This window comes from Eschrichtius robustus, chromosome 8 (assembly GCF_028021215.1).
Source record: "Eschrichtius robustus isolate mEscRob2 chromosome 8, mEscRob2.pri, whole genome shotgun sequence".
NCBI classification, from domain to species: domain Eukaryota; kingdom Metazoa; phylum Chordata; class Mammalia; order Artiodactyla; family Eschrichtiidae; genus Eschrichtius; species Eschrichtius robustus.
Genome location: NC_090831.1, coordinates 107,929,165 through 107,956,574, shown reverse-complemented (window position 1 = coordinate 107,956,574; position 27,410 = coordinate 107,929,165). Strand labels below are relative to the sequence as shown.

At 44.4% G+C, this 27,410-nt stretch overlaps 2 protein-coding genes across 6 annotated transcripts in view; one reads left to right on the top strand and one right to left on the bottom strand.

Moving 5' to 3' along the window:
• Positions 1 to 13,835, top strand: part of CEP41 (centrosomal protein 41) — a 48,944-nt gene extending 35,109 nt beyond the window's left edge. For 3 of the 4 annotated variants that reach the window (XM_068549459.1, XM_068549456.1, XM_068549455.1), the window contains 6 exons: positions 3,523 to 3,667; positions 5,366 to 5,517; positions 5,921 to 5,988; positions 7,035 to 7,149; positions 7,592 to 7,807; positions 8,500 to 10,939. In XM_068549459.1, coding sequence (XP_068405560.1) covers positions 3,523 to 3,667; positions 5,366 to 5,517; positions 5,921 to 5,988; positions 7,035 to 7,149; positions 7,592 to 7,807; positions 8,500 to 8,648 — 845 coding nt within the window. In that variant the 3' untranslated portion in view covers positions 8,649 to 10,939. Of the gene's footprint in view, positions 1 to 3,522; positions 3,668 to 5,365; positions 5,518 to 5,920; positions 5,989 to 7,034; positions 7,150 to 7,591; positions 7,808 to 8,499; positions 10,940 to 12,707 lie in introns of those variants that run through there. The other variant, XM_068549457.1, reaches the window with a different exon arrangement.
• Positions 13,836 to 18,158: 4,323 nt separating this feature from the next.
• On the bottom strand, positions 18,159 to 25,881 carry CPA1 (carboxypeptidase A1). Of its 2 annotated transcripts, XM_068550100.1 has the most exons (11): positions 25,843 to 25,881; positions 24,955 to 25,058; positions 23,990 to 24,071; positions 23,299 to 23,532; positions 22,959 to 23,060; positions 22,324 to 22,425; positions 22,022 to 22,132; positions 21,297 to 21,387; positions 20,590 to 20,789; positions 20,000 to 20,084; positions 18,159 to 18,346 (listed from the first exon to the last, which is right to left on the bottom strand). In XM_068550100.1, exons 1-11 carry the CDS (start codon positions 25,879 to 25,881, stop codon positions 18,159 to 18,161), a joined length of 1,338 nt encoding a protein of 445 aa, XP_068406201.1. The 2 variants fall into 2 exon arrangements, with proteins under 2 accessions (XP_068406201.1, XP_068406202.1); XM_068550101.1 differs by lacking the exons at positions 24,955 to 25,058; positions 25,843 to 25,881 and adding an exon at positions 24,543 to 24,607.
• Between the last annotated feature and the right edge of the window lie 1,529 nt (positions 25,882 to 27,410).

Below are 27,410 nucleotides of genomic sequence, written 5' to 3'. Positions count from 1 at the left end.
TTACTTATTGATTTGTAAAATCTTTATATAATTATGATATCTTTATTCATTGGAAACCAATATAGCCTTGAAAAATCTTTACTTGATGATTTGGAATGAGAAAAATCTTTACTTGATGATTTGGAACAATACCCAAGCTGTATTATTAAGTAAAAAAAAAATAAATAAATAACAAAATAAACAACAAATCAAAGTGTAGAGCAGTATGAATAGCATCCTCCTAGATATGTAAAAAGGAGAGGAAATAAAATATATACAAAATATGTAGTTGTTTCATTTCTAGAAGGAGACAAACATTTGAAGGTCGTTCCCTTGTGGGTGGAGGCCTGAGGGCCTGCAGGTCCGGAGTGAAAAGAAGGCTTCCTTTCCATATTAGCAATTTTATCTTGTTTGCATTTTTACCTTGTGCGCATGATTTTTTTTCTATTAACGAACTAGTTTTAAAACTCCTAATAAAGTGTATTAACCTTTTCTCACTTACATATGTCACAAATACTTTTCCTAATTTGTTATTGACCTTTTAATTTTCTTTGTGTTGTTTTTTGACATATATGAGATTTGAGTTTTTACATGATTAAATCTATTAGCCTTTCATATTGTGTTTTCGTTTAGTGCTTTAGATTCATAAAATCCAAAATAAGATATTCACCTATATTTTCATCTATATTTTCATCTATTTCATCTATTCATCTATTCATAAAATCCAAAATAAGATATTCACCTATATTTCATCCATTTTCATCTGCTTGATTGCTTTGGGTTTTTTCCTACATCAATCCATCTGTTATATATTTTGGTATATGATATGAAGGGGTTATCTAAATTTGATTTTTTTGGATAGTTGACAAATTATCCCAGCACCATTTATTTAATAGTTCTCCCTTTACCCACTGATTTTTGATGTTACCTTTAACATACATTAGATTTTTGTATATATTCTAGGATTTGTTTCTGAGTTCTTTGTTATTTTCCATTGTTCTGGTGCATTGTTTTGATCATTTACCTTTTCAGTATATGTTACTATTTGAAAAGGCAGGTTCTCCAAATTACTTTTCTCTCTCTCTCTCTCTCTCTATATATATATATACATACATATATCTTTTTTCTTCTCTTCTCATCTTTAAAATTCTTTTAAGCTTTTTTTTAAGCCCATTGGGATTTGTATTAAGGCTAAAAATTTGGAAATTTGGAAGAGATTAACATCATTTCACTTTTAGTCACCAAGTCAGGAATATGCAAGGTATGTCACTCTCTCTTCATTCAGGTCTTCTTTAATGTCCCTAAGTAAAATTTTTACAAGACCTATAAAGGACTTATAAGTTTTATTGATTGATTGATTGATTGATTGATTGCCGTGTTGGGTCCTCGTTTCTATGCAAGGGCTTTCTCCAGCTCCGGCAGGTGGGGGTCACTCTTCATCGCGGTGCGCGGGCCTCTCATTATCGCGGCCTCTCTTGTTCTGGAGCCCAGGCTCCAGACGCGCAGGCTCAGCAGCCGTGGCTCACGGGCCCAGTCGCTCCGCGGCATGTGGGATCCTCCCAGACCAGGGCTCGAACCCGTGTCCCCTGCATTGGCAGGCAGATTCTCAACCACTGCACCACCAGGGAAGCCCAGGACTTATAAGTTTTTATACGGCCTTTACATTTCTTAATAGGTTTATTTTCTAGGAGAGTATATTTTGTATCTGCAGTTGTTACTGTAAATGAGAGGTTCTTCATGTTATTTTCTAATTGGTATATAGGAAAATTATTTTGATTGTCCATATTTTCTTTAATCTAACTTACTTATTTTATAAATAGGTTATTTTTATAATTAACCTTAAAACCTAGATTATTTTTATAATCTAACATATTTATTTCCCTTATTCTCATAGGATTCTCTTAAAGTCTCTAGGTGTATTATATTGTATGCAAATTAAAACTTAATATGCTCTTTAACAACTAGGCCTCCTATTTCTATGTCTTCTCTCATTATATTGGTTAGAACAGCAAATTCTCAAACCTTTTGGTGTCAGTCTCCCTCCACGCTTAATTTCTGAGGACCTCAAAGAGTTTTGGTTTTTGTGAATTATATCTATTAATATTTAGGGTATTAAAATTTTAAACCAAGAATTTTAAAAATACTTGCTATTTACCTTAAGAAACAATACTAAACCCATTACAAATATAAATAACATATTTTTATGCAAAATATCTATGTTACCAAAACAAAAATATATATGGAGAATGATGTTGTTTTACACTTTTTCATAAGTCTTGTTAATGTCTGATTTAATAGAAGACAGATGATTCTCATACCTTCTGCATTCAGTCTGTTGCAGTTTGCTCTTTGGGCTAAAGTACATGAAGAAAATCTGGCCTCACAGATCTGTAATTGAAAAATGGAAGAATATTTTAATAGCCCTTTCAGATAATTGTGGATATTTTTCTTTGACACTACATCAGAACTTGATAGCTGGTACCTTCTTAAAGTTTAGTTGTAGTGTGGAATCTGAAACCATATCAATGAACTTTTCATACCCTGTTGCATTAAACCCATTGGTCTCTTTTGCACTCTGAATGTATCTTTTACTCATACATGATTTTATAACATCATTCATTGGTCATTTGGAAAATACTGGTTCACTGAGTTATGAAGGTCTTCCAAATGTTGACAAATTTCATTACACAATATCAAAAAAGTCACATTTATTAACCACAACACGTGTCTTATCAGAAAAATCATTAAGATGTTAAAGAAGTCAAACTCTTGATGGCAAATAGTTTCCAAAATTCTGATTTTTGTTCAAAATTTAATCACTGCAACAAATACCATCAGTTGTTTTCCTTGAAATGAGAAATTCACTTATATCATTTCTGAGAAAATAGCTGCCAAATGCACAAGTCTAAATAACCATAGTTTTCCTGTCAGTTTTTCTTCCAAGTAAAAGTGGTGTTCAAGGCAAAAGCAGCACAAATCACACACGTACTTTTCCTTGAGACAACAATGGGACGTTGGTATGTAGCAAACTTGCTGTATGTGGATTCCCCCATTTCATCACACAGAATATTTTAAAAGTGTGTACTTAAGGGTGAGATTTAATAAAATTATTATTACTGCTTCATCAGGGACCTTTAAAAATGTGACTGCCATATTTATTAACTGTGAGTGTGTGCGTGTTGATGAAAAATACAATGACTACTAATAAAGCTCTGTACCTCTGCCCTGATTCTTGCTAAGGGGCCAGGAGTTTTATCCACCACTTCTTTTGCACCATCAGTGCAAATATCAACATGGTAAAAAAGACAAATAACATCTTAGTATTATGAAAATAGTTTTCGCCTTTCAGATCCCCTGAAAGGGTCTTGGGGTCTCCTGGGGTCCACAGACTACAGTTTGAGAGCCTATATGTTAGAACTCTTAGAACAATTTAATAATGGTAATATGAGTTCCTTTTCTTGACCTAATTTCAGTGGAACTGCCTAACAAGTAAATACAGATTCTGAGGTTAAATTTATTTATTTATTCACTTGCAAATTTTAGACAATGATTCTGCAACCTCAGGCCCTGATGCTGAAATCACTGCCAAGACCAACGGGAAAGGGAGCCCTGGGGAGCAGTCGCCAAGCCCTGTCCAGTTCATAAACAGTGAGGGAGCCGGGGACTCCAGCCGCTCGACTCTTCAGAGGTGCTCTCATCAGATTCATGTTTTCACTGCATTTACCTTCATTAATCTAGATACCAATGCCAGCGATTTCATGACCTTAGAAACAGGTTGGCGTAGTGAAGTCCCACATTTTCATCTCAGCCATTCTATTTTCTCTTTATATCAATGCCACCTCCTGAATCTTGTCACAGCATTCTTAGTTAATGTAAGAATTTATTGATAGGAGAGCATTAATTTTCACTCCTCAACCCCATTCTTCTCAGCCTTCCTATATGCAAGTTTGCTATTAGGACTTAGCTTTACAACCACTATCTTTTGACTCAGGGAGTATGATTTCCACCCCCCCCCCCTCCTTTTCTGTCTGCTGCAGCTTATAATTACCCTGTCTAGAATCAGAAGAAAAATAGAGTGCCACACATAGTGCTCTGATATTAAATAGGCGCAAAGGAGAGTGAAAGCAGCCTTGGTGTCAACTCTCAAATGCATATGGCAGTTTCATGATGCAGCACTTCCTCACAGATATTCACTGTTGATTATAAGACGGTGCTGGTTTTCTGCACATATCCATCCCTTCTACTGGTAAAACAGTTCTACTAGAGAAGCTAGTTCTACTAGAGAAAGAATTGCTATTGTCAATCGCACTATTATTATTTTTATAACTACTTCTGTGCAAGGACTCTAAAATTGCATTCAAAACAAGATAGACCAACAAGGCTTCCACTGAGCACGTAATTTCACATGAAATAGAGTTTCTTCTCCTTTGGTTCAACAAAATATGCACTATAGGGCATATAGTTGTAGTGATCATTGGATTTAAAGGCAGAATTTGACTTGCTGTGATGGGAGAGGAACTATTGCTAGACTAATCTGTGGTTTGGCGTGTGTGTCTTCATATTTGCCAGGAAGAGTGATCATCTTCTTATCCCAATACAGATATTTCACTACTCGCCACTTTGATCATAACACCTATCCTTTTTTCTCTGATTCATGTTTTTGCCACGTTTTGCCTATATTAACCTGGCAACCAATTTCAGTGATTTTATGACCTCAGAAACAGGTCAGAAACAGACCTCCCTCGTTTTAATCCTAGCTTTTCCACTGTCTCATTATATGAATGCCGCCAAATCTAAAAGCCTCTTCAGCCTCAACACTGTAACCTATAAAATGGAAGTGACTACAGATAACTACTGAAAACATTAAGGTTCAAAATCCATACTGGATGAGTCACTGTATAAGTATATGAAATATATGAAAACACTATTGTTACTTTATGCTACATATGATATACATAGAAATGCCCTCAGTTTTCCTGCCCTGTCAACCGTATTCTTTCCTCTTTTGCTCTGCTTTCTCACACTCATCAAAATTCCATTGGAGTATCTGTTTGCCTCTTTCTTTCTCTGAATGCTGCCCTTGCTTCTGGAGGCAGCTTGCCTACAGTTTCTACCCCCTCTGAGTGCTAATGACCTAACGTGTATTCTCTGAAGGTTAGTATGGACAGTGGATCCCCTCCTTCGGGTCCAGGGTGAGAGAACAGGAATCCATCCGTAGGATCTTGCATTCAGAGGCGGAACTGAGACACCACATCCATTTTCCTTTTCCTTTGAAGTGTCTTTTGAAGAGACATTGAGCACCCTCTCGCCATTCTGTAGAAACGCATTTGACCTTTAAGCCACCAATCCCTGACTAGTGTCTACTGACCTACTTTTTCACTTGCAGCGTCATCAGTGGCGTTGGGGAACTGGATCTAGACAAAGGGCTTGTGAAGAAAGTAGAGCCCAGTACCAAAGACAAACCTTATCCCGACTGCCCCTTCCTGCTGCTAGATGTGAGAGATAGAGATTCTTACCAGCAGTGCCACATTGTTGGAGGTAAGAGAGAGAAGGCCTTACAGTGTCTCACTCCTGAGAACACAGCCCGGTACTGAGCCCAGGCAGGCTCAAACCACAGCCTGTGGTCAGCAGTTGGGGAAACCCTATGTTAGCCAGATGTGTTCTGGGAACCTGTAAGTTGGCTCTACCACGTGCTCTGAGAGAGGCTGGTGACTCTCTCAGGAGGCTCAGGGGCCCAGTGCTAAATGTCAGAAACAGTGAAGTGACACTTCTTATTTGTTCATATGTCCTGTTTCTTTTCTTTCACAAAAGTATTTAGGTTTATAACTAGTTGATTTTGAAAATATGTTTCTTTTAACTCTTAGACTTTAAACCAGCTGAGAATTGGGGCCAAGTTGTACCAAGAGCTACAAACTTCCTAAGCTTTTTCTTCTCTTTGCAGCTTACAGTTACCCAATTGCAACTCTGTCTAGAACAATGAACCCGTATTCAAATGATATTCTTGAATATGTATCCTTTGTTGCATTTTAAGGAGTTGGATGGTATATAGACTGAAGACTCAAACTTACCATGAATCATGCTCCTAGTAAGAAAACCCTATGAAGGACCTTTGATATTAATTAGTTTACTTCGCATATTTTAGAATTTCGATCCTTAGCAGTTGCTGAGAATGCTTCCAAGCCATCCTGCAGTAGGACAAAAAACATTAGGTTAAAGGTTATGATCCGTTGAGAGTCAGTCCTAAGACTGTTTTCCCCAGAAAGTTTTCCCAAGTAAAATGTAAGGAGTGAATTTTTTTCCTTCTTTTTTAATTTTTTTTTGCTTCTTGAAATTTTAATTTTTTTGCTCATAAAAATCATACAAATAGAAAATAATTTAAATACTGAAAAATATAAAAAAGAAAATTGAAATCTCCAATAACCACACAATTGAACAACAAACTCTTACTACATTTTTTGTGTATTTTATTCCAGACTGTCTTCTTTGTCTTTTTAACAAAGTAAAAATTACACTGTATATATAATTTAGTATGTTGCTTTTCCCCACTTCATATTACAGTATATTTCCCCACACTAACACAAGCTCTTTATAAACTCTATTTGTGATGCAGTATAAGATCTCATCTTTAGATTTACTGTAATTTACTAAATCATTCCTCTTTGAAGGAATGGACTTTTAGGTGGTTCCCATTTTTTTACTGTTATAAATAAGACTGCAGTGGACACACTGGGCATAAAAGTTTTTCTGTTTCCTCATCTGTAAAATGGAGGTTGTAATACTTACTCTCCAGGATTGTACAGATGAAAGAGCCAAAGAGTGTACAGTGTGTAACTAGTGCCGTCTTGGACATGGTGATACTAGTTCATAGAAGAAAAGGATACCAGCTTGTGTGGTTTCCACGACAGGAAAAAGTCCTGTACCCCCTGAAGAGGGGTCACCTGATGCTCCTTGAACTCAGAGAGGTAAACCTTGACAGCTTCTCTTCCTCAGGGGTTTCTGTATAGTCTAGGAGCATTAGCTCAGCGTGGTCGAACCTTAACTCATCTGCTTCTTAGAAAAATGCCCATGGCAAGATCATCATTCTGTATGACGACGATGAGAGGCTGGCCAGCCAGGCAGCTACCACCATGTGCGAGCGGGGATTTGAGAACCTCTTCATGCTTTCCGGAGGTGAGGGGCTGTGTTCTGCTTAGGACTTAAAAGGCGAATACTTGGGCTCACACTCCTTCAACTCCACCCCTATCGCCTTTTCCCTCCCAGAGCTCAGAACTTAGTATTCTGGAAAGAGAGACAACCATGCTGGCAGAAAGGAGTCAGGATATGTGAAACTTCCGTTAGCTCCATCAGCACGTGTTTTTAATTCCTGAAATAATGATGTTACTTTATGGCCCTGTAAGAAAGCCTTAATGCTGAAGACCTGAGCTAAACGATTTCTGGTGGAATTCTCAGAATCCCACATAACAACTGACATTTTCTGGTGTAATTTACTTAATGGTGAAGCAGTTAAGAAAGATTTCCTGTCCTTGTGTTGAGGAGACATGCGGGCTCCTTTCCAGCTTGCCTTGGCCTCACCGTGCTAACATGGCTTTTTCTGATGATCTTCCACACCTAGGTCTAAAAGTCTTAGCTCAGAAATTCCCAGAAGGACTGATTACGGGTTCCCTGCCAGCATCTTGCCAGCAGACCCTTCCGCCTGCTTCTGCCCGGAAACGATCCGGCCCGAAAGTGCCGCCCCCAGCAGCCGAGAATAAATGGAGATTTACCCCAGAAGACCTAAAGAAGATAGAATATTACCTGGAAGAGGACCAGGGTCCTGCAGACAGTACTAGTAAGATATTTTGACCTTTAGAAATAATGTTTTCTGTAGAACTTGAGGTTTGCAGCTTTGAACATCAACCTCATCATATGAGAAGCTTGATCTCTTATATTCAGATTCTTCAAATATTTGCAGGAGAAGGGGAAGGTGCAGGTGCTATGTGAGGAGAGGGGAGGTGAGTGGAGGTGATCCCAGATTATGGTAAGAATTAGGCATTGCACACAGACATAGAAAGAGAAGAGAGGGTATCAGTCAAATAAAGTGTGCATCTCAGGCAGAGTTGAGAGGCTAAGCTGAGGCTTTCACATTCCTTCTTGGAAAGCTTTGCTTCCTTCTGCTGCTTCTGGGTACCTTTAAACTACTTCTGGCCTTTCCTTTGGCACACTGCTTTCTCTTTTTCCTCTAACCATTCCTGTACCCTTCTCTACTGAGAAGGAATGAAGGACAGACGAGGTTGATTGGGATAATGGAGAGGAAGGAAAGAAAAGCTATCTGTGTTTCCCTTCATCCCTACCCCCTTCCCCACCTTCTAACTGATCTCAAGGATGAAGAGTAGGTTTTAGCCTAAAGTAGGTGCTGAATAGGACTTCATTAGCTTAAAAGTGGTTTGTAGCATAAGACTTCATTAGTTTAAAAGTGTACTTGGCAGGTTGTCCCTGGAATCATTTTCGTAGCTCTGCTCCCTGCTTTCTTGCTCCCTTCAGGCCGGCTGAACCAAGGTAATGCTTCTGGAAGAAACTCCAAGGTTCCAGGCGCCCGCAGCGGTCAGAACCTGCCTGCCGGGGGCCCTGCCAGCCACCAGAACCCCCGCTCACTGGGCAGTGGCCACCTGCAAGGCAAACCCTGGAAGTAAAGACTTTGTCTTAGTCAAATAAATGTTTTCTCTCCTTTCGGAACCCCTGAGCAGTTCCCAAGTTGGTCCTTTTAAGAAGGTGCTGCAGAGGAAAGACCTCAACGTGTGTCAGGCCCCCTTTCCTCTTCCTGTCTCCAGCTCCTCTCCCACATCCAACCCGGGAAGGATTTTTACAAAAACCAGAGGCATGACAGGCTCTAGTGTCCTCCCTGTTGTTTACAGAATATTTAAGTCTCTGAAACTGAGTAGGAAAAAAGTCTAATTTTTTTTTTTTTTAATAAGGTCCAGTTTGTTTTGGTCTATATCCTGCATTGTTTTGTAAATACTTCAGGCATATCTGGTGTGTCCTTCCCAGCCAGTTCTTTTTCACTCACTCTTCTTGGTTTCATGAAGGCTCTCTTGGTAGGCTTTGCAGCCTGAGAAGCTGTCCCTGGGGGTGCAGACGATTCGCAACTTTCAGCCCCCACCAGCTGTGGACCCGCTGGCTGAGGAGCTCTTTGCCCAGCACCCGATGCAGGCTCCGTCTTCAGTCTGGAAGCCAGTACCTGTGAGCATCACTCAGTTAAGATTTAGCAGTAGCTCTCACATGTGCTCAACGCTCTCCTCACTAGATGTTTTCCTGGAACCAGCACAGGTGATGCTGTGTGCTCAGCTGCCTTCACGGGCAAGTCCTGCCCACTGTTCAGGGCTGGGTTGAGAGTCACTGAAGCCCCCTGGAGCCATCCCTCATTTGCGGTTGGTTTATTAGTTGTAAGCTCCCATTACCCAGCTCAGGCCCATCCATCTTAGATGGGTAGAAATTATGGCCACTTGAAAACATTGGCTTTGGTTGGGCCACTGCCGGCACACAAGGTGAGGACAACTCCACAGTCCTTTGTCAGAGCTGACAACCCTTTAAACCCTTGCTTAAAAATACAGTATTAGTCTAATTGAGTAATTAGTGCAATTCCCTGCTTACTTCTCATTCTCATGACTGAGCTGTGATTAGAAGGTTTTGATTATAGATTCTTGTTTGGGCCAGAATTTTGAATCAGCATTAATTGAATGGCTAGATGACTGACATTCATTCCATTTAATTGGGGGAACAAAAGACCTCAGGTAAGGATGAGGAACTCTGAAATCATCAGGAAAAGGAAAAAGATGTTAATTTTTATGGTCTGTGATCTGTAGCTGTGATAAGGTACTAAGGAATAAATTGTGCTCTTTGTCATGGCAACCAGCTTGTGAAAACCCAGCTGAAAATTGCCTATCCTTAGGTGGTTATTGCTGCTGGGTAAGATTTGTCTTAACAGGACTATTTTTCTCACCACCAAAAAAAAGAAAGTATCACAGTATTTCCAGCATGGGGGGCTGTGTTTGTAGGAGAAGTAAAGGTAATAAATATCTTATAGAGACATATGGAAAAATAACTTTCACATTCAGCCCAGTTCTGTTTTAGTGTGTTTATTCTTCTCTACTTGATTTCCAAAGTGCAACATTTTCCGATGCTTTAGAAATCAAACAAACCAGGGACATTGTTCAGATGTCAAGCCGTGCCCAATTTTCCACAAGATTCAAGAATCTTGTATAAAATTCAGCCAACGTACACATAGCTTTAATGAGGAGCCTGTCATGTTTCCCCATAAATTTATTGCCTGAGAACTAAGTTCAGCCTTTTGCTAATGCCAGAATGCTCTGGCTTTTTATTTTCTTTACAGCATTGATTTTTTAAAATGCAAATTTTTCCACACTCAACTTTCCCCTAGCATGGACAAGATTTTCAGCCATTTTGGACACATATGCATTTTTAAGAAAAAAAAATTTTTTTCTCTGTGACAAAGTTCTGGTTATGCCATTTTCAAGTCGACTAGTCAGGAGTTTAGATTTCCCCACTCGATTCTATTTTGAAAGTAAATGGTAGTCCCCCTTTGTTCCTATTCTGCATTCCCATCACCACACAACACTAGAGTGTCAGAAACTACTATGTATATGTGCAAAGTCAGTATAGCTGAACCTATTAGAATTGCAGTGCATTTAGTTGAGAGATCTGGCAGGTTGACTATATTTATGTGTGTTTCTCCATAGCACTTTGCCTGTTGGTAAGGATTTTAAATAACTACTCCTCAAAGACCTGTTCTGGTTCTGCACTTTGTGTGTTAAATGTCACTTGCAGTTTTTACATGCTCAAGGTATTGCTTTGAATGTTCTACTTTACTAGTTTCTTCGTTAGATTACCTGACATGTATTATCTAAGCGATCTGTGATACTTTGTGCAATTATGAATGTTGAAGATTAAAGTACATAGTTCTTAATTTGTTGTTTGCTGTTAATATGCTGAGATCTGCCAACTTCTCTCTTCCTCTCTGTTGAGATGATTTGTGGGGAGTCACATGAGACTGGGGTGATCTGAAAGAGTACTTCTTTTTGCTCTATCTCCCAGTAATGCATATTTTCTTTGTATAAATGAATCAGGAAATCATTCCAATTAGGGCAGGGGACCTTAGCTCTCTAGTCAGAAGGGTTTCTCCTCATGCCCAGCAGGGACTGACTGCCACCTTAAACACATTACAGCGGGACTGTCTTGTCAGTGTTGGGGGTTGATGAGCTTCCCTTGCCTGGGAACTTATGACCCCCCTAGATGGAAAATGCTTTATCCATGTACAGCTGCTGCCCCATCTGAGCAACGGTGATGGCCAAAGTCTAAGTAATAAGTTCAGTACTTTATCTACTGTATTTAAGAAAGAAAAGAGAGAAGGAAGGAGAGAAGCAAGGAAACAAGAAGTGTGGAGGGAGGAAGGGGAAGGCAACATTACTCACTTGAGTACAAAAAGAACATCTCGGGCTGTTACAATGTCAGGTTTAATCTATTGAAAGGCATAGAATGGGGACCTCCCTGGCAGTCCAGTGGTGAAGACTTTGCCTTCCAATGCAGGGGGTGTGGGTCCGATCCCTGGTTGGGGAGCTAAGAATCCCACATGCCTCGTAGCCAAAAAAACAAACAAACAAAAAACCCCCATAAAACAGAAGCAATATTGTAACAAATTCAATAAAGACTTTAAAAACGGTCCACATCAAAAAAAAAAACTTTATAAAAAAAGTAAAAAGAAAGGCATAGAATGAATCAAATGACCTAAAAGTAATTTTATTTTTTACCTTTAGCAGAAAACCAGAACTAGCCCAATCATATTGGACTAGGGGTGTAAATCAGAATTAAAAGAGAACAAATAGTGTTCATTAGTTGCTGAGGGATTTTTCCTGTGATGCTATTGAGATTATACAAAAATTCATAAGACTTTAGGCTAGTCACCAAGAACACAGAACAAAACAAAACCTTCTTTTCTCTAATTCCCTTGTGGAATATAAGTGAAATCAGAGTCCTAGGCTAGGAAGAAATATGTAGGCAATTTTTCTTGTGTTGGTTTTGGTTTCTGTCATGTTATAAATTGGTTGTAGATTCTGTCTTTTATGTTATCCGACTTTTTTAGGGGGGATAATTAATTTCTGTCCACCTGGATTTAAATCCATGACTCCCTTCCTGCTCTACTCTGAAGATAATCATTAAGAACCTTTCTTTCGCCAGTTCCAAAATATTCCCAGTGTCTATAATGTGCGTTTATTTTCTCACAATTCTTTCAAAGTTTTAACTCCCATAATACTTTCCTTTTTCTTTTTCCAAGAAACATCAGAAATGTGGATATTATATCAGTTTATGTGAGCATGATGATATGCTTATCTACTGTTCAATTAATTTTTTGATTAAAATATATTTTTCCTATAAAAAACAATAAATAGGACACACTGTGCTTCCAAAGTGTTCAGAAGACATTTGGGTAGTAATACTTTCCTAAAGTTGCAGGAATTATTGAAATTGCTATTGCCATGTCCTTAAATTGGCACACAGGTCAGTTATAGCATAAAATATGTAATGGTGGCAATTTGTCAGCATTGAATTCTGACAGGACAGGATTCAGTGCATGATTTTATGTGTTTACAAAACTATATTGCCCCCCTCCCCGCACCCCCCCCCCATCTCCTTATGGTCTCACTCTCTGATGCTTATCCTCTTTGTTCCAAATGCAGACGCAGATTCTCTTCACCTGCATAACATCCTGAGGCACCTGGTGAAATGTGTGGCAAACAGAGGTCACTTATTAAATACTATTGACTGATGGACTACATTTTTTTAAAATTATTTTAAATTATTTTTGACTATAACCTCCCAGAGGGTGAAAATCACCAACTACATGACAGTGGCCCTTAATAAGGGTGTGTGAATAAATGAACTGAACCTGTCAAGACTGAAGTCTGGGATGTAAAGCCCATTGTGGTGGCCACTCAGCGCTGGTCTGCCATTCTGGAGACCCGGAAAGTTTGTTATCCCTTGTCCTCTTCTACATCCTACTTTTGTATGTGAGACATTCATCACTCTGAGATTTTTAGATTACCCTCTGCAGGAGGTACCCAGAAAGCTGTTAGGGCCGTTATTATTAGCCTGGCTGTCTGCAGTCTGCCTGTTTCCATGGTCCCCTCAAGCTCAAAGTAGCCTTCAGAATTCAACTGCACCATCCCCATCTGAGAGTGGGTTTTATTTTCTCTTTTGTTTCAAATCTTGAAGATTTCCAGGTAATAATGTTAGCAAACATTTATGGAGAGCTTACTATGTGTTAGGCAGTATTCCTAGATTCTTCATTTTACGTTTTGACTCATTTGACTATCAGAACATCCCTACGAGGTAGGCACCCCCATTTTCAGGTGAGGAGACTGAGGGTCAAATGGAAATTAAGCAACTTGCCCTGTGTCACTGAGCTGGAAGGTTGAGAAACCATTCTGCTCTGTGCTTGTCCACTCTGGGTGGGTACAGCCACTCTCTCCCTGGCTATGCCTCCAATTCAGTAACAAAAATGTAACTTTCCCTTGGCTGTTGGCTCCCCTACCTTCCTCGTCACCTGAGATTCCACTGAAAGCTTTCCTCCTCTGCCTGCACAAAAGGCGAGGAATTCAGGGACCGAAACATCTGCTCCTGGGACCATTCCACTGTCTGTGTCTGGTGACCTATCTCGAAGACAGGTGCTCCAGGGTTTCTGAGATTTGTTTCTTAATGAGTTATCACTTAGGGAATGGGAGTTACAAGCTTTTCATTAGATTGTAGGGAAAAAGTAGGCTGTTTTCCTGATGGTTGAACTATCCAATAAAACCATATTGATATGATTTGTGTCTGAATTTCTCTTTCCTTTGCGGTGATGTTTCTGATTTAGGCTGAAACATAAATTGTGTGAATTGGCTTATGGCCGCAGGCCTGGGCTTCATGGGAGGAAGCAGCAGCAAACCTCTGTGCCTCAGTCCATGTTAGCAGAGCTCTCATTCCACCGCACTCTTCTAAAAATGTAGCCGAACACACCACTGTAGTTAAGCAGAAGACTTTTAATTTTCTTCTTTTAGTTTGGCAGTAAACATTTGGCAGTCTTCATCTCTGGGGTCGTTAGATGATGCTCACAGTTTGAGTTGCCAAATTAATGTGGATCCTGAATGCTTTGGGGAGAATTCATTACCCTTTGACAGTTTTTCAGATTTGACGGGTGCTCTGTGCTTCTTTCTCAGAGCTCTTCCTTCTTCTGGCCAATTTGAATGTTTTGGTTGGTCATATCAGTTTCCTGTAAGGAGCATCTGGGTCGTAGTGTGTTCACAGAATGATGTTTCTGTCCTTAGAGCCCTTAGAGCAAGAGTCCGTCTGCATCTTCAAATCCACCTAGTCCCACTTGCCCTTGCAAAACAATTGCTGAGATGATGAATAGCCCTGTACTGGATGAGGGACCAGTGAGGTCATATCTGGATTGTATTCAATGACATTTCAATTTTAACTTCAGACCAAAGCCAGAAAGCTAGACATGCATATCTTAGTGTTAATTCAAAAGACCACCCAAAGGATTCTTATGGACCACGAATGGCCCACGGGCCACACTGAGAACCATAGATCATGCTCTAAGAACAAAGTAAAATGAGTTCATTTAAAAATAAAGATTTTTGAAAAGTCCTAGAGAATAGGCGTTAGCATAATCAATTCCCCAGATTGCTGCAGGAACTGAATGTGAACAGCAAGGGCTCTTGGGAGCTGTCATCTGAGCTACCACAGAGTGCTTAGGGAATGGCCCCCAACCAGGAGACATTAGTACCCTGCCCTTGGTAGAAACACTTGCTTCCAGCTCTATCTGGAGTATAAACTTTTCCAAAAATAAGACCTTGTTCTGGGCAACAGCAGAAGAAATGAGTTTAGACAAATTATGAAAAAGAATCTGGGCACAAATTAAGATGGCCATTTAGATGTTCGATTTTGATAATAAGTTAATCTTAGATAACTTTACCCACAGGTAATCTGGTGCGTTTGAAATAGCTTTTTTTTACCCCCCTGATTATACAAACTCATTGCAAGAAATTCAGAAAAGTATAAAGAGGAAAACCACCACTGCTGCCTGGGGTAACCACAATTATTATTATTGGGGAATATCTACTTCCAGTCATAGTGGGTGTGCGTTTTTCAAACAAAAATGAGATTCATACTCAATATACTATGTTGTAGCCTGCTTTTTTTTAAACAACTGTATGGAAATATAAATTACATGCCATAAAATTCACCCATTTTAAGGATACAATTCAGTGATTTCTAGTAAATTTACAGAGTTGAGAAAGCATCACCACAATCCTGTTTTAGAATATTTCCATCATGTGACCACCTTCTTTTGCCCAGTATATTGTGACCATTTTTCCATATCAACACAGACTACAATGGCTTCCCGATATTCCATTATGTAAATGGGTAATAGCCATATCAATACTGGTATCTATCTAGCTTCTTTTCCTTTTAATTTAACTTTTTTACAACCTTGTACATATGTTTATCTGAACTTCTCAAAATATTTTTCTAAAATAAATTCCTCCCAGTGGACTTACTGGGTCAAAGTGTCAATACGTTGAAATTTTTTATTTATATGCCAAATTCCCCTCCAGGAAGGTGGTGTAAGTTTATCCTCCCACCAGCAGTATATGACAGGTCTCATTTCTTCATACTCTTGATAATACTGAGTTGTCAGTCTTTTTATTCTTTGTCAATCTGATGGGAGAAAAATAATATATTTTTCTTTAATGTACAAAAAAAATTACTCAGAGAATCAGTATCTTTCATTTATTGGCTTTTTGTGTTTCTTCTTTTGGGAATTGCCTATTTTTCTTTTGAAATGTTAGTCTTTTTTTAAAACCCCTTTTACTTATAAGAGCTTTTTTCCCCTCAAGGTTATTAATACTTTTTCATATACACCACATTATTTTCTAAAATTTTTGTTTCTTTTAGCTTTATGATTTTATTTATAAAATTTTTTTACCCATAGATCTGTAAAACTATGTATCTGCAAACAAAATGGAAAGTTCTTCCTGTAGTTGAAAATAGAAAAAGAAATGTTAATGACTTCCATGTCTCCATTTAACAAGCATTTATTAAGTGCCTACTATGTGTCATGTACTTGGCCAGCCAGTAGAAATTGAGTGTTGAGCAAAACAGCACAATCCCTGCCCTCATGGAATTTTCATTCTGGTGCTTTACTCCTGTCTTTTCACCTTTCTTAAGACTCTTTCTTATTCAGAGCCTTACTTTCTAAACTACAACTCAGGGAAATTCAGAATGACTTGCAAGCCTACAAAATAAAGATTATAAAATTTATAAGTTCTCTAGTATATGTGGAGAACATTCATTCAACAAATATTTATTGGGTATCTGTATGTCAAGTACTGTTGATGGTTTTGGAGATTGAATGCCAAATCAAGTGGTCTCTGCTATCAGGGAGTACAGTTTATTTTAAATTAAGCAATTCTACCCTTGAAGCCTAAGTAATCCAATTTTGTAAAATGATATATTGTCTTGCTAACTTAATATTTTTTCACTTATCAGTCTTTATTAAACAGTAAGATCAGTTTTGTTTTTTTTTACTTGCCCAAACTGAGCCATTACAGTGGGTTTCAGCTTATCTACATAAATTGAAGGGAAATGGTTCCTAAAAGATAACTTGAAGGAAGTGTCATAAAATCTTTAGATCATCCTTCTGTAAAGACTGAAACACCATTTAACCTTGCGTCATAAACTTATATATGTATAACTTTATGTGTACTATATGTATAGTCAACCTCATTCTTTTTGTTTTTTAGAATGGTAGCAAAAAAAAATTAAAATAAAAAAATGAATGGAGTATAATGTATAAAAATTTTGAATCACTATGCTGTATATGTGAAACTAATATATACTGTAAATCAACTATACCTCAATTTTAGAAAATTAAAAATTATAAAAAACCTCCAAGATGAAAATTCCCCAGTGGGCCCTTAAAAAAAGAAAAGAAAAGAAAAAAGCGTTTGATCTTCAGGCTATTTTATGTGAAAAAGACACAGATTTTAAGTCAGTGGAGTTGGATGCATTGTGATACTTCATCTGGCTGGTACAGGGAGAGGCTGCCATCCTTACCCCAGCCCCCCTATTTGGGAAGCTACCAAGCCACCCCGCATCCACTTCCCAGCAACTTCAGTGGGAGGAACCCCATGCTTGACAGTCACACCTTAAGAGATTTGGAAGAAACGGAATGTAGATTCTTGCTTTGAAAAAAAGTTGAGATATATGCTATGTGCTGTGGTGCTAGCCACTAAGTGTGATATCACAGCCACCAGAATCACCAAGCCAAGGGAGGGAAGCCAAATTCTAGGAGCTGTGGAGGGTATGGGGAAGGAGAGGAGAGCCTTATGTTTGAGAAATTTTGCTAACGATAATGAGTGGTGGTGAGTGAAAGAGGAGACAACGTAGCAGGAGATGCTAGAAAGGATGGGGCAGTGAGAAGTAAACTACTTCTGTCTCTAAAGGCAAAGTCTTCCTGATACAATTCAATTAATAAAATGCCCTGGGATTGGTGTTTGTTCTTTATATTCAGTAAATGATTCCATTTAACCCAATTGTTTTCTTCCAATTTAATTAGGAGTGGGAGACCATATTTTGCTCTTTAGAAATTTGCTTTGCCTGGCTGCAACATTGATTTGGGACAAGACTGGCCACCAGGATTATTCTAGTTCTTACTCAGGGTTATTGCCTTTGTAGATGAATGGATCCAACCAGCTACACTATTGTACAAGCTGAATTCCTCACCACTGCGGGGTGCCGGGCATTTGGTTAGCAGCTGTGGCTGCTGCTTGCTCCTAAGGTATGAACAAATCACCCCACTGACGAGCTGAGCTCAGGGTGGTCTAATTAAAACAGACGCCACTTGGATACAACTTCACAGGACCTTGGAATGCAGGGGAGTTTAAGGGTCATCTAGTCCAACTACCCACACGTTTCCAGTGAGACCTGCAGGAACTAAATCACTTCTGCCACAGCTTGAAAAGGCAGACATGCCACATGCATTCCCACACATGAGCCCCATTCTGGTCCATGTACACTCAAACTTTATTTGGCTGCCTGGGTGGGGCCGGAGAGGAGGAGGAAGACAGCGCTGAAGGGCCGGGTCAGTAGGGGTGATTCAGCGTGTGCTCCATGATGGTCAGAAGTGCCAGCCATGTCTCCTGGGCCGTGGGGACGATCTGGGAGGCCGGCAGCAGGAAGCCATAGCGCCCGGTGTCCCGGAGCTCCAAGGTGAAGGAGTACTTGATGCCCTGGTTGTAGGTCCAGTCAATGGTGCCTCCACTGGCTTGGTCTGGGGCAGGAGCAGAACCGGCAGAACAAAGGTAACTCACTTGAAAACATTTGCATGGGCTGGGCTAATGGTCCAAAGCCCAGAGCCTCGTGCAGTGTTGACTGGAGTCAGCATCTGCTAAGTTCCTACTGTTGACCAAGCAGCCTGGCTTCCTCCCAAGAAGCTCCCCTGAAGGGTCTTAGTCCAAGAGGCCCAGAGAAGTGGACCAGCAATGGTTCTCCTCTCACTGGGTCATGCAAGGAAGCTCCCAAGATTTTGAAAGCCGCCTCCATCTAACAGCCACTTGGGTCAAGCCCCCAAATATACCAGAGTTGCCCACTTGGGTAACCAGGACTGTCCCCCGGATGCTGGTCTACAGGGGGAAAGTGCAAGGGTCAGAGTCAAAGCAAAAGCCCCTTGTCTGTCTTTTGCAGACAGATTTGCAGTAGGTATCAAAGCTGCTGCAGGATCGCTCAGGGGAGAGGGAGGTGGCTGCATATCAGAATTTAACTCCACAATATTGAACAAAGCCAAAAACCTTTTGACTCAGGGTTAAAACAGTTTCCAAAGAAGGCCTGGAGTCCAAAAGTAAGGCCAGCCCCAGGTGAGACTGTGACTCACTCACCCCCCAGAACTGGGCACTCGGGGCAGGAAGTCTGAGGTGTGTCCCTGTCCCCTGCTCCTTCAGTACTCTCACCTCCTGTCAGCCACAAGCTGGCTGTGTCTCTTCAGGGCTCAATGGGATCTGAACCCCGCAACCTCACGCCGCCCCCCACCGCCATCCCCGCCACCTGTCTCTGCTGCAGCCACTGGGTCTCTGTGCTCTTCCTGCCGTTCCCACACACGCCAAGTCAGGGCACACGGGAGGGCCTTTGTTCTAGAAGATTCCTCTGCCTGGAAGGCTCTTCCTCAAATAGCCTCTTAGCTCCATCCCTCCTTTCCTTCAACACTTGCCCAAATTTCACTCTCTCAATGAGGCCTACGCTTCAGTCCACCTGCCCTGCTTCCACCCCCAGTACTCCTGAGTTCCCTCACCCTGTCCTAGTAGTTCTTTTTCTCCCAGCACTTATCACCTAACACATCGTATCATTTCCTTATTCATGTTTATTGTCATGGCTGGCTAGAATGGAGGTTTCCTGATCTTTGCTTATTTTTATTCCCAACTGTATCCCAAGCACACAAAACAAGGCCTGGTGTATCCTAGGTGTTCAGTAAACATTTGTTGACTTAATTCCATGTTGATGTAGCAGTCCTCCTCTCAGGGGCATTGCATGGATAAGTAAGCTGGGAAAAGATAGGATATATTCTCTAACTGAAGGGCGTTGGAGGAAGGGTATTTTTTAAGTTGAATTTCTTAGGGATCTACAATACAAAGGCTAGCAGAACTCTCTACCCCCTCCATGCATGAAGCTGAACTTAACCCCAAGATAAGAGTTCTCAGAGGAACTGAAGGGTTTGTCTGAAGGTATCGAGGAAGGCAGAGTTCACATGAGGAAAGGGCCCCGCTGCCCACCAAGCCAGCAGTAGTCAGGCATGGCCAGGGCTGTTCTCCTCGCCCATGCTCCCAGGTTGGGGAACCCTTGGCTACCTCCTCCAGGAGGGACACTCCCTCTGGCGGGGAAAGCCAGCTGAGCTTCCTCCCAGACCACCCACAGAGACAATGCACCTACTTACAAATTGTTGTGATGATGCTGCCATACTTGAACTTGGTCCCATACAGAGAGGTCAGGGCCTCAACAGCAGACCTAGCCACCTGATCCTGGAGAAAACGCCAAGCAAGACTGCTTGTCATGGCCAGCAATGCCAGACCCCCAGAACCGCAGGGCCAGGGTATCCTGGGGGCTGGCAGGATGACCCAGGGGCAGAAGCCGGCCCCCAGCAGAGAGCATGGAACCTGTTGGGCCCTGCAGGGTCAGCCCCGGGAACTCAGCAGTATGTGACCTTGTGGGATGTCTGGCTGGTACTTCACTGCCCTTTGGTCACCATGCAGCTCCAAGTTTAAACTTGTGGTACAAGCTCAAAGTCCACCCCTACCCCCTTCCTCTGTCATGTGACAGAAGTGACTCAGCCACTCTGTGCCTCAGCTTACCAGACAGAAAGGCTTGTCTGCCCTGCTGGTCTTCTCAAGCCATCAGGGGTCCATGGGAGAAGGGGGTGCTAGGCACAGTGTAGGGCCTCGTGCCTTAAGCAGGTTTGATGGATAAAAACCCAGGCCTGCCCAAAGCTGCCTCTGGGATGAGAGGCAAGCAGGGATCAGCACATACCAGCTCATCCTTGTCTGCAGGTGATTCTTTTTTGTAGCCAAAGGGATACAAGAGGAGCTGGGAGTAGCTGTGGATGGAGATGAAGGCCTTGATGTTCCTGTGGTCTTTCACAAAGTCCACGATGGACTTGACCTCCACTTCGGAATTGGCAAACTTGCCACGGTAAGTCTCCGAGCAGGGGTTGCTGCTGGCTCCCGCCTCTGTGGGAGAGGAGAGTTGGCATTCCTTACACCCAAACAGTGTGGCTTCCATGGCTTCTGGTCTTTGCATGAGTTGAGATGCAGGAGGGCTCACCCCCACCCCGGATAAGGAAAGGGCAGAAGCCTTTTATAAGCTGGGGGTCCTGCCTCCTTCCCCAGCCAAACTTGGACAAAGCTGACGGACATGCCCAGAGAGGTAAGAAGGGCTCCTCAAGCGACACCAGTTCCTGCAGTGAAGTGACCACAGAGGGAAGGAGCTGAAGTTACTCTAGAAAACCCATAGATTGGCTTCAGACCTCAGTTCCATTGGGGACAACTTTACAGGAAAGGGACAAGCAGATCTCAGAGGGCCACCTTCCTCACTGTGCAACTTGGAGGAGAGGCCAACATTACCCACATGCCCCCACTGCTGCGGCAGGAGAGGGTTGGGGGGTGACAGGACAAAGGACAGTAAGAAGCCATTCTGGGGCGTCCCATCCCTGCTCCCCAAACCACACTGGGCCTTACTCCCAAAGCCAGCGTCCCAGTTCCTGTTGGGGTCCACCCCAATGCAGGTGGAGCCCGACGTCAGGGATCGAGTCTTGCGCCACAATCGATTCTGAGAAAGGAAAAGTGATCAGCCACCTGACAGAGGCCACAATCAACACAGAGCCCCAATCCGGATCCTGGGTGTGGACACGGTATGGAATCAGAAACCACTTTCAACTGGTTGTCAGGGAGGAAGGTCTGCAAAGGGGGCTCTTGGCTGAAGGAAAATGGAAGAGACAATGGATGGCATTTGGCCAGAGGGTTCTACTGGCAGAAAGAGGAAGGCATGTGGCAACCGCTCCCCCCACCCCCCGCCCGCAGCCCCTTACAAAATTGATTGGTAGCATGCTGTCCCATAGACATAAAGTAGAACCAGGGAAGAAGGTCTGGGCAGTGTGTCTCCACTGGGAAAATTCTGTCCCCCACAACCTGGACATTTGGCAATATCTGAAGATGTTTTCAGTTGTCTCATCTGGGGGCTTGAGTCGGTCAGGATGCTGCTTGCGCAGGACAGCCCCCAACACACAAAGAATTATCTGCCCCAAATGTCAAGAATGCCAAGGTCAAGAACCCCTAGTCTAGGAGGACAGGTCTGTTTGTCCCTCTCTCAACTTCTGGGGGTTGAGATTAGGGGTGAGTAGCTTGTGGGGCTCAGAGGACAGAGGCCCACCCTGCTTTCCCCAAGAAGAGGAGAAGGCCTGTACCTTGCTGTGGGTGAAGGCAAAACCATCAGGGTTGGTGACGATCTCCAAGAATATGTCCATGTTGTCCAGAATGGCAGTCAAAGTCGGGTCCTGGCCATAGTCTTGTGTGATCTGGTGGAGGTTAGGGAGCAGAGGGGCAGAGCGGGCCAGGCCAGGAATCTGCCATGCTAAAGCAATGGATGCCTGCCCTCGACCTCCCTCTGTGGTCATTGCTTCTGGATGGAAGCAGGAGCCAGGGTTTCTATGGGCCTTGGATACCAATGCCCTACCAGGCGAGAGCACCCTCACCTCCGCAGGCTTACCTTCTTTGCAAACCAGACCCCACTGGCCTGGGTGACCCACTCCCGAGAATGGATGCCCGTGTCAATCCAGACGGCTGGACGGTTGTTCCCCCCGGTGCTGAACTGGATGAGAAGAGCAGGAAATAGTTCAGCTGGGGCCCTGTCTCACCTCCTTGAAGGGGAGTGCACCCCAACCCAGAGGCTGTCTGCTCTCTGGTATCTCAGGTTGAGGCTCTGTTTGTGGGACCATCACTCAGGTGGGATGTGGGAGTGGGTCTGGACCGGGATCCTGCAGAGCTTTGCCTCCTGCCCTCAGCTCAAGCTTGGCGCAAATATGACTCAGCCAGACTTTCTGGCCCCACCATGTTCCAATGCCCATACATAGTTCTATGTCGGAGGTCACAAACAAAACATTTTATCTGGACTACCAGACTCTGGGATACTTTCCACAATGTGACACTTAATTGGAAACACTTGCGTCACCTAAAAGTTTAAATTGTGTGTGTACTGGTATGCACACACCTATGCTACACAGGGAGTCCATATAACAGTGTGTTCCCTGTAACCCTGGGCTCACCCATGGGTGCCTACGCACAGATGTGGGTGCCCAGTCTTGCAGATGTGCTCACGTACATCCACTTTCAGGTGCCCATTACCTTCAGCACGTAGATGGGACGGCCTTCGTAGCTGCTGCCGATCTGGAGCTTGCTGACAAGCTGTGGGTGCTCGGCCGCCAGCAAGTCCATGAAGTCATAGATCTGAGGAGGCAGAGGAGGGAAGGCTGCCTTCATGGCTTCCGGGCACCTGGATGCCTCCCTTAGCAGCTCTGTTAGCGAGCCTGCTGTGAGCCCTGAATGCGGAGGAGCCACGACCCAGAGCCTCGAGGCCACACGGTGACAGAGCAGATGTCACGCACGCTCAGGCTGGCTCTGGCGTGTTCTGCCTGTCTGAGGAAGAGCTCGGTGCTTGTGGAGGGCGGCCCCCGGGGTCCCTCACCTCCTGCAGGGTGTGGTAGGTGGCATAGTTAAAGGTGTTAGTGCTGCGGGCCCAGCTCTGGGAGGCGAACATCTGCTCCTGCTCCTCGTCCAGCAGCGACTGCACGTCCTCTATCATGACTGTGTATCTGATGTCACGGGCTTCCAGGAAGACTTTGACAGCCTGGATGCTGGGGAAGGGCACTCGGATGTCGATGGGGGAGCCTGGCTGGGCAGGGCCCCTCCAAAAGTCCAGCTGTGGAGGACAAGAGCCACGGTCACAGCGGGCTGGGAAAGGGCCTGCCTGGGAGGGGGTGTTGGCACCAGAATTTCCCAGATAATTGGGGATGGGGCATGGCTGTTAGGGGAAGAGGATGAAGGGAATCCCTGGGTGCTGGACAAAGTCCAGTTTGGTCAGGGAAATGGCCCAGGAAGCAGAGTGGAGAGGCTTTGAGGCAGCAAGGGAGAGAGAAGAACTAGAAGTTGGGGCAGTGTGGGGGTCCCTTTTGCTCAGACGCTCAAAGGCAGCAAGATTCAGGCACTGGGAGGTTTAAGTCACTTCCTAACAGGGATCAGTCCCATGGCTCCCTCCTGGGTGGCTGGGGATAGAGAGCCCAGGCCCCATTTGGCCCCAGGTAGGCGGGGGTCTGAGGCGAGCCCATCTGCCCTGAGACGTACCCTGGGGCCTCAGGGCAGCTCCCACATCCTCTAACCTGTAGGTGCTCCAGGTCCTCCAGCTCCTTCACCGTCTGCACCTGGGCTTCATCGGCCACAGAGATTCGGAGCACCTGGTGCCTGGGCAGAGCAGGAGGGGAGACTGAGGGCCTGAGCAGCTCCTACTGGCCATGTGTGCTCCCCAGGTGGGAGGAGGGTGGCTGGGCCCGGGTCCTCTGGGCTGAGCAGGGGAAGCACAAGGGATCCTAGCAATGGGAGGCCTGGGCTCCTTGGAACCTTCTGGACACTGCTGCTGTCCCCATCCCAGCTTAAGACCCTTTCTCTCTAAAGCTAGCTAGGCCTCCTCCTGCCTCCTCTTCTGAAAAGTCCTCCTCAGAGCTCAGATATTCTCCAGGGCTCAAGAGGCTGTCCTGAGAGACCTGACCCCTTCTCAGTCCTGGTCCCCGGTCAGCCTGCCTTCCAGGATGCGCTAGTCTGCTCCTCTCTGACCATCTTCCCATGTGTCTGTCTGTCCATCTCCTCCAGATGCTGGCTGGGGGCTGAGTCCTCCCTATCTCCCCTCTGAGCACCCCCTCCTCTCCGTGCTCCTACCCCACAAAGTCCTCTTTGCCAAGGACAGCCCCCAGCAGCACACTCAAAATCAGCAGCCCCTGCATGCTGCAGCCAGTTGGGAAGGTCAATTGAGGCGGAGAAGGTCCTGGGGCCTTTTAAACTCTCCCAGGACAGAGGTCTCCTGGCTGTGCCCAAGAGTTGTCCTTCTACTTGCACCTGGGCTCTATCCCACGGGGAGGGAGAGGTGGGAGTTCCGAGCTCTGACACCTACCCACCCTCCCTGATAAAGTGGCAGGGAACAGGACAGCTGGAGAGATAAGCCAGGCCTCAAGCCCTGGCCATGAGGGGCCATCCTGGGCCTGAGGGTCAGCTAGGGCTTGAGGCCTCCCAGCTGGAACCCTGATTGCCCAGAGCCCTGCAGCCCACCGACCCTATGGTCCTGTTTACTGACCCGGCAATGGAGAAGGAGCCAGGACTCCGGAGCAGCCACACCAGCTGCAGCCTCACGTGAGGTGTCCTCTTCTCCCACGTCCCTAAGCACCAGCTCTTTTGTTCCTATGAGAGAGCAAGATGGGACCCTCTGGGACCCCAGCCAGCTCCCAGATTTGCTGGCTCCTCACCACACAGGCTTTGTCCAGGGCCGCCTGACCTTTAGGGTACAACCCCATGAAGGAAACTTCCCGGCCCCACTCTTACCAGTCTCGGTGGCCTTGTGGGAATCAGGCCACAGCACAGAAGCAGAAGCTTCCCTCCACCCCCACTGCTCTAGGGCTCTGGGATCAAGGGTTGCCCTTGATGGGAACTGCAACCAGATGTCCTCTGAGTAGAAAGTGAGGTGGTGGGAACCAGGGCCAGAACCCTGTTGGGACTGCACATTGTATAGGAGAAACTGGAATTCACAAAGGGGAATTGCTCTGGCTCTGGATGCTGACCTCATTGCAGAGACATCTAACACAAATCCGCCCTAATCCACAGGGGCCCCAGTGGTTCCCCAGCAGCATCTGGGGGCCCTGCTCTGTGTCAGGGCCTCAGGCTTGGGCACTGCCAACAACCAAGGTGGCCCTTTCTGGTTTCCATCTGTTCCCTCTGCCTCCCCAGCCCACCTCCTACGGGCCAACCTTCCTATGCCAAGGCAGAGTGACCCCATTACATTTACCCACAACTCTCTCCTGAGCATAGCTCTGGGAAGATGATAAAACACTGAATCCATCCTCAACAGATGTTGAACCTCCATGAAGACTGTTCCTTTCTACTCTGGCAGCCTTTCCTGCCCTCCAGACCCCAGGCAAGGCTTACCACCTCCCTGAGGCTTCCTCTGGCTTCTTTCTCTCTCACCTACCTGCCCCTTCTCCGAATGTTCATCTCTTTGCTCATTCATCCTCTGGGCCAGGTCCTGTGCTCCACCCTGAGATGATGCCCGAAGCAGACGGGTGGGTCCCTGATCTCACAGAACTCAGTCTAACGGGGAAGACAGAAGTATCCAACTAACTTGTGTCCTCTCAGGTTTTCCAAGAAGCTGTGGGTCAACAAGACAGGATTAAGCATGCAAGAGATTCATGGGGAGACACATCCATGAAGGATAAAGGGGAGAGAGAAGAGCCTCCACCTCGTTGCAGGTCTGACACCTGGGAGAGGATTGGGCAGGAGGAACTCAGGCAGCAGTGCAGTTCTGAATCTTGGAGCCAACACTGCAGTTCAGGGAGCCCTACGTCCTATAGGAATGCTGGTACTAGTGCCGCACTGTGCTCATTCACCAGCTGGGAACAGCCCGTGGGAAGTGTGGCCACATCATACCACGGTGACCCTCCCCACTGACTTGTCAGGGAGCTGAGAGAGCTCACAGTCTAGTGGGAAAGACAGAAGTAATTAACCAACATGTTGGTTCTCTAACAGGTCTCCAAGAAGCTGTCACCAAGACAGGATTAAACATACAAGACACTCACTGGGCTGCTCTCCTTGCTGTAGGAGACCTGAGCAGTGCATTTCCTGTGATGCGAAGTGAAAAGTACCAGTAGGGGTATGGACTCAGAACTATGGGCCCATCCAAGAGTGTCCAGGGAAGACTTTACCAAGAAAGTGAAACTTGATCTGGGTCTTAATGGCTGGATTTTGCCAGGGATGGAAGGGAAGTGGTGTTTATCACACTGCTTGGTTCTTGAGCACAAACTGATATTTATTTCTCCTTAATTGTCCCTAGAGTGTTATTTCTGTCTCCCCAATGAGACTAGACATTTCCTGAGACCAGGAACCAGGTCTCACCCATCCCTCATAGTCCCCCTCATCTCTTAGTGCCCTGCAGTGCTCTCGAGCTGTTCTTTTTTTAAATTTTATTATTTATTTATTTACTTATTTTTGGCTGTGTTGGGTCTTCATTGCTCCGCACAGGCTTTCTCTAGTTGTGGGGATCAGGGGCTACTCTTTGTTGTGGTGCGCGGGCTTCTCATTGTGGTGGCTTCTCTTGTTGCGGAGCACAGGCTCTAGGCGCACGGGCTTCAGTAGCTGTGGCTCGTGGGCTCTAGAGCGCAGGCTCAGTAGCTGTGGCGCCCAGGCCTAGCTGCTCCGCGGCATGTGGGATCTTCCCAGACCAGGGCTCGAACCCGTGTCTCCTGCATTGGCAGGCGGGCTCTCAACCACTGCACCACCAAGGAAGCCCCTCGAGCTGCTCTAATCTGTTCCCCACTAGGAAAGAAAGTTTTGTAGAGCCTTTCTTTAGTTTGCATTATGAAAACCATATTTCTTTTTCTATTTCTAAGTCGAAAGCGGTCCTATAATTTTTAATGTTTCACGCACACTACACATGTTGAAGGGTGTGTTGGCTAACTCTTGGCCTTTTGTGAATTTCTTCCAGAAAAGACAAGACCATTGGAAAAGGGGTGGGGGGAAGGCACTGCCTCGCCAAGGGGCCTC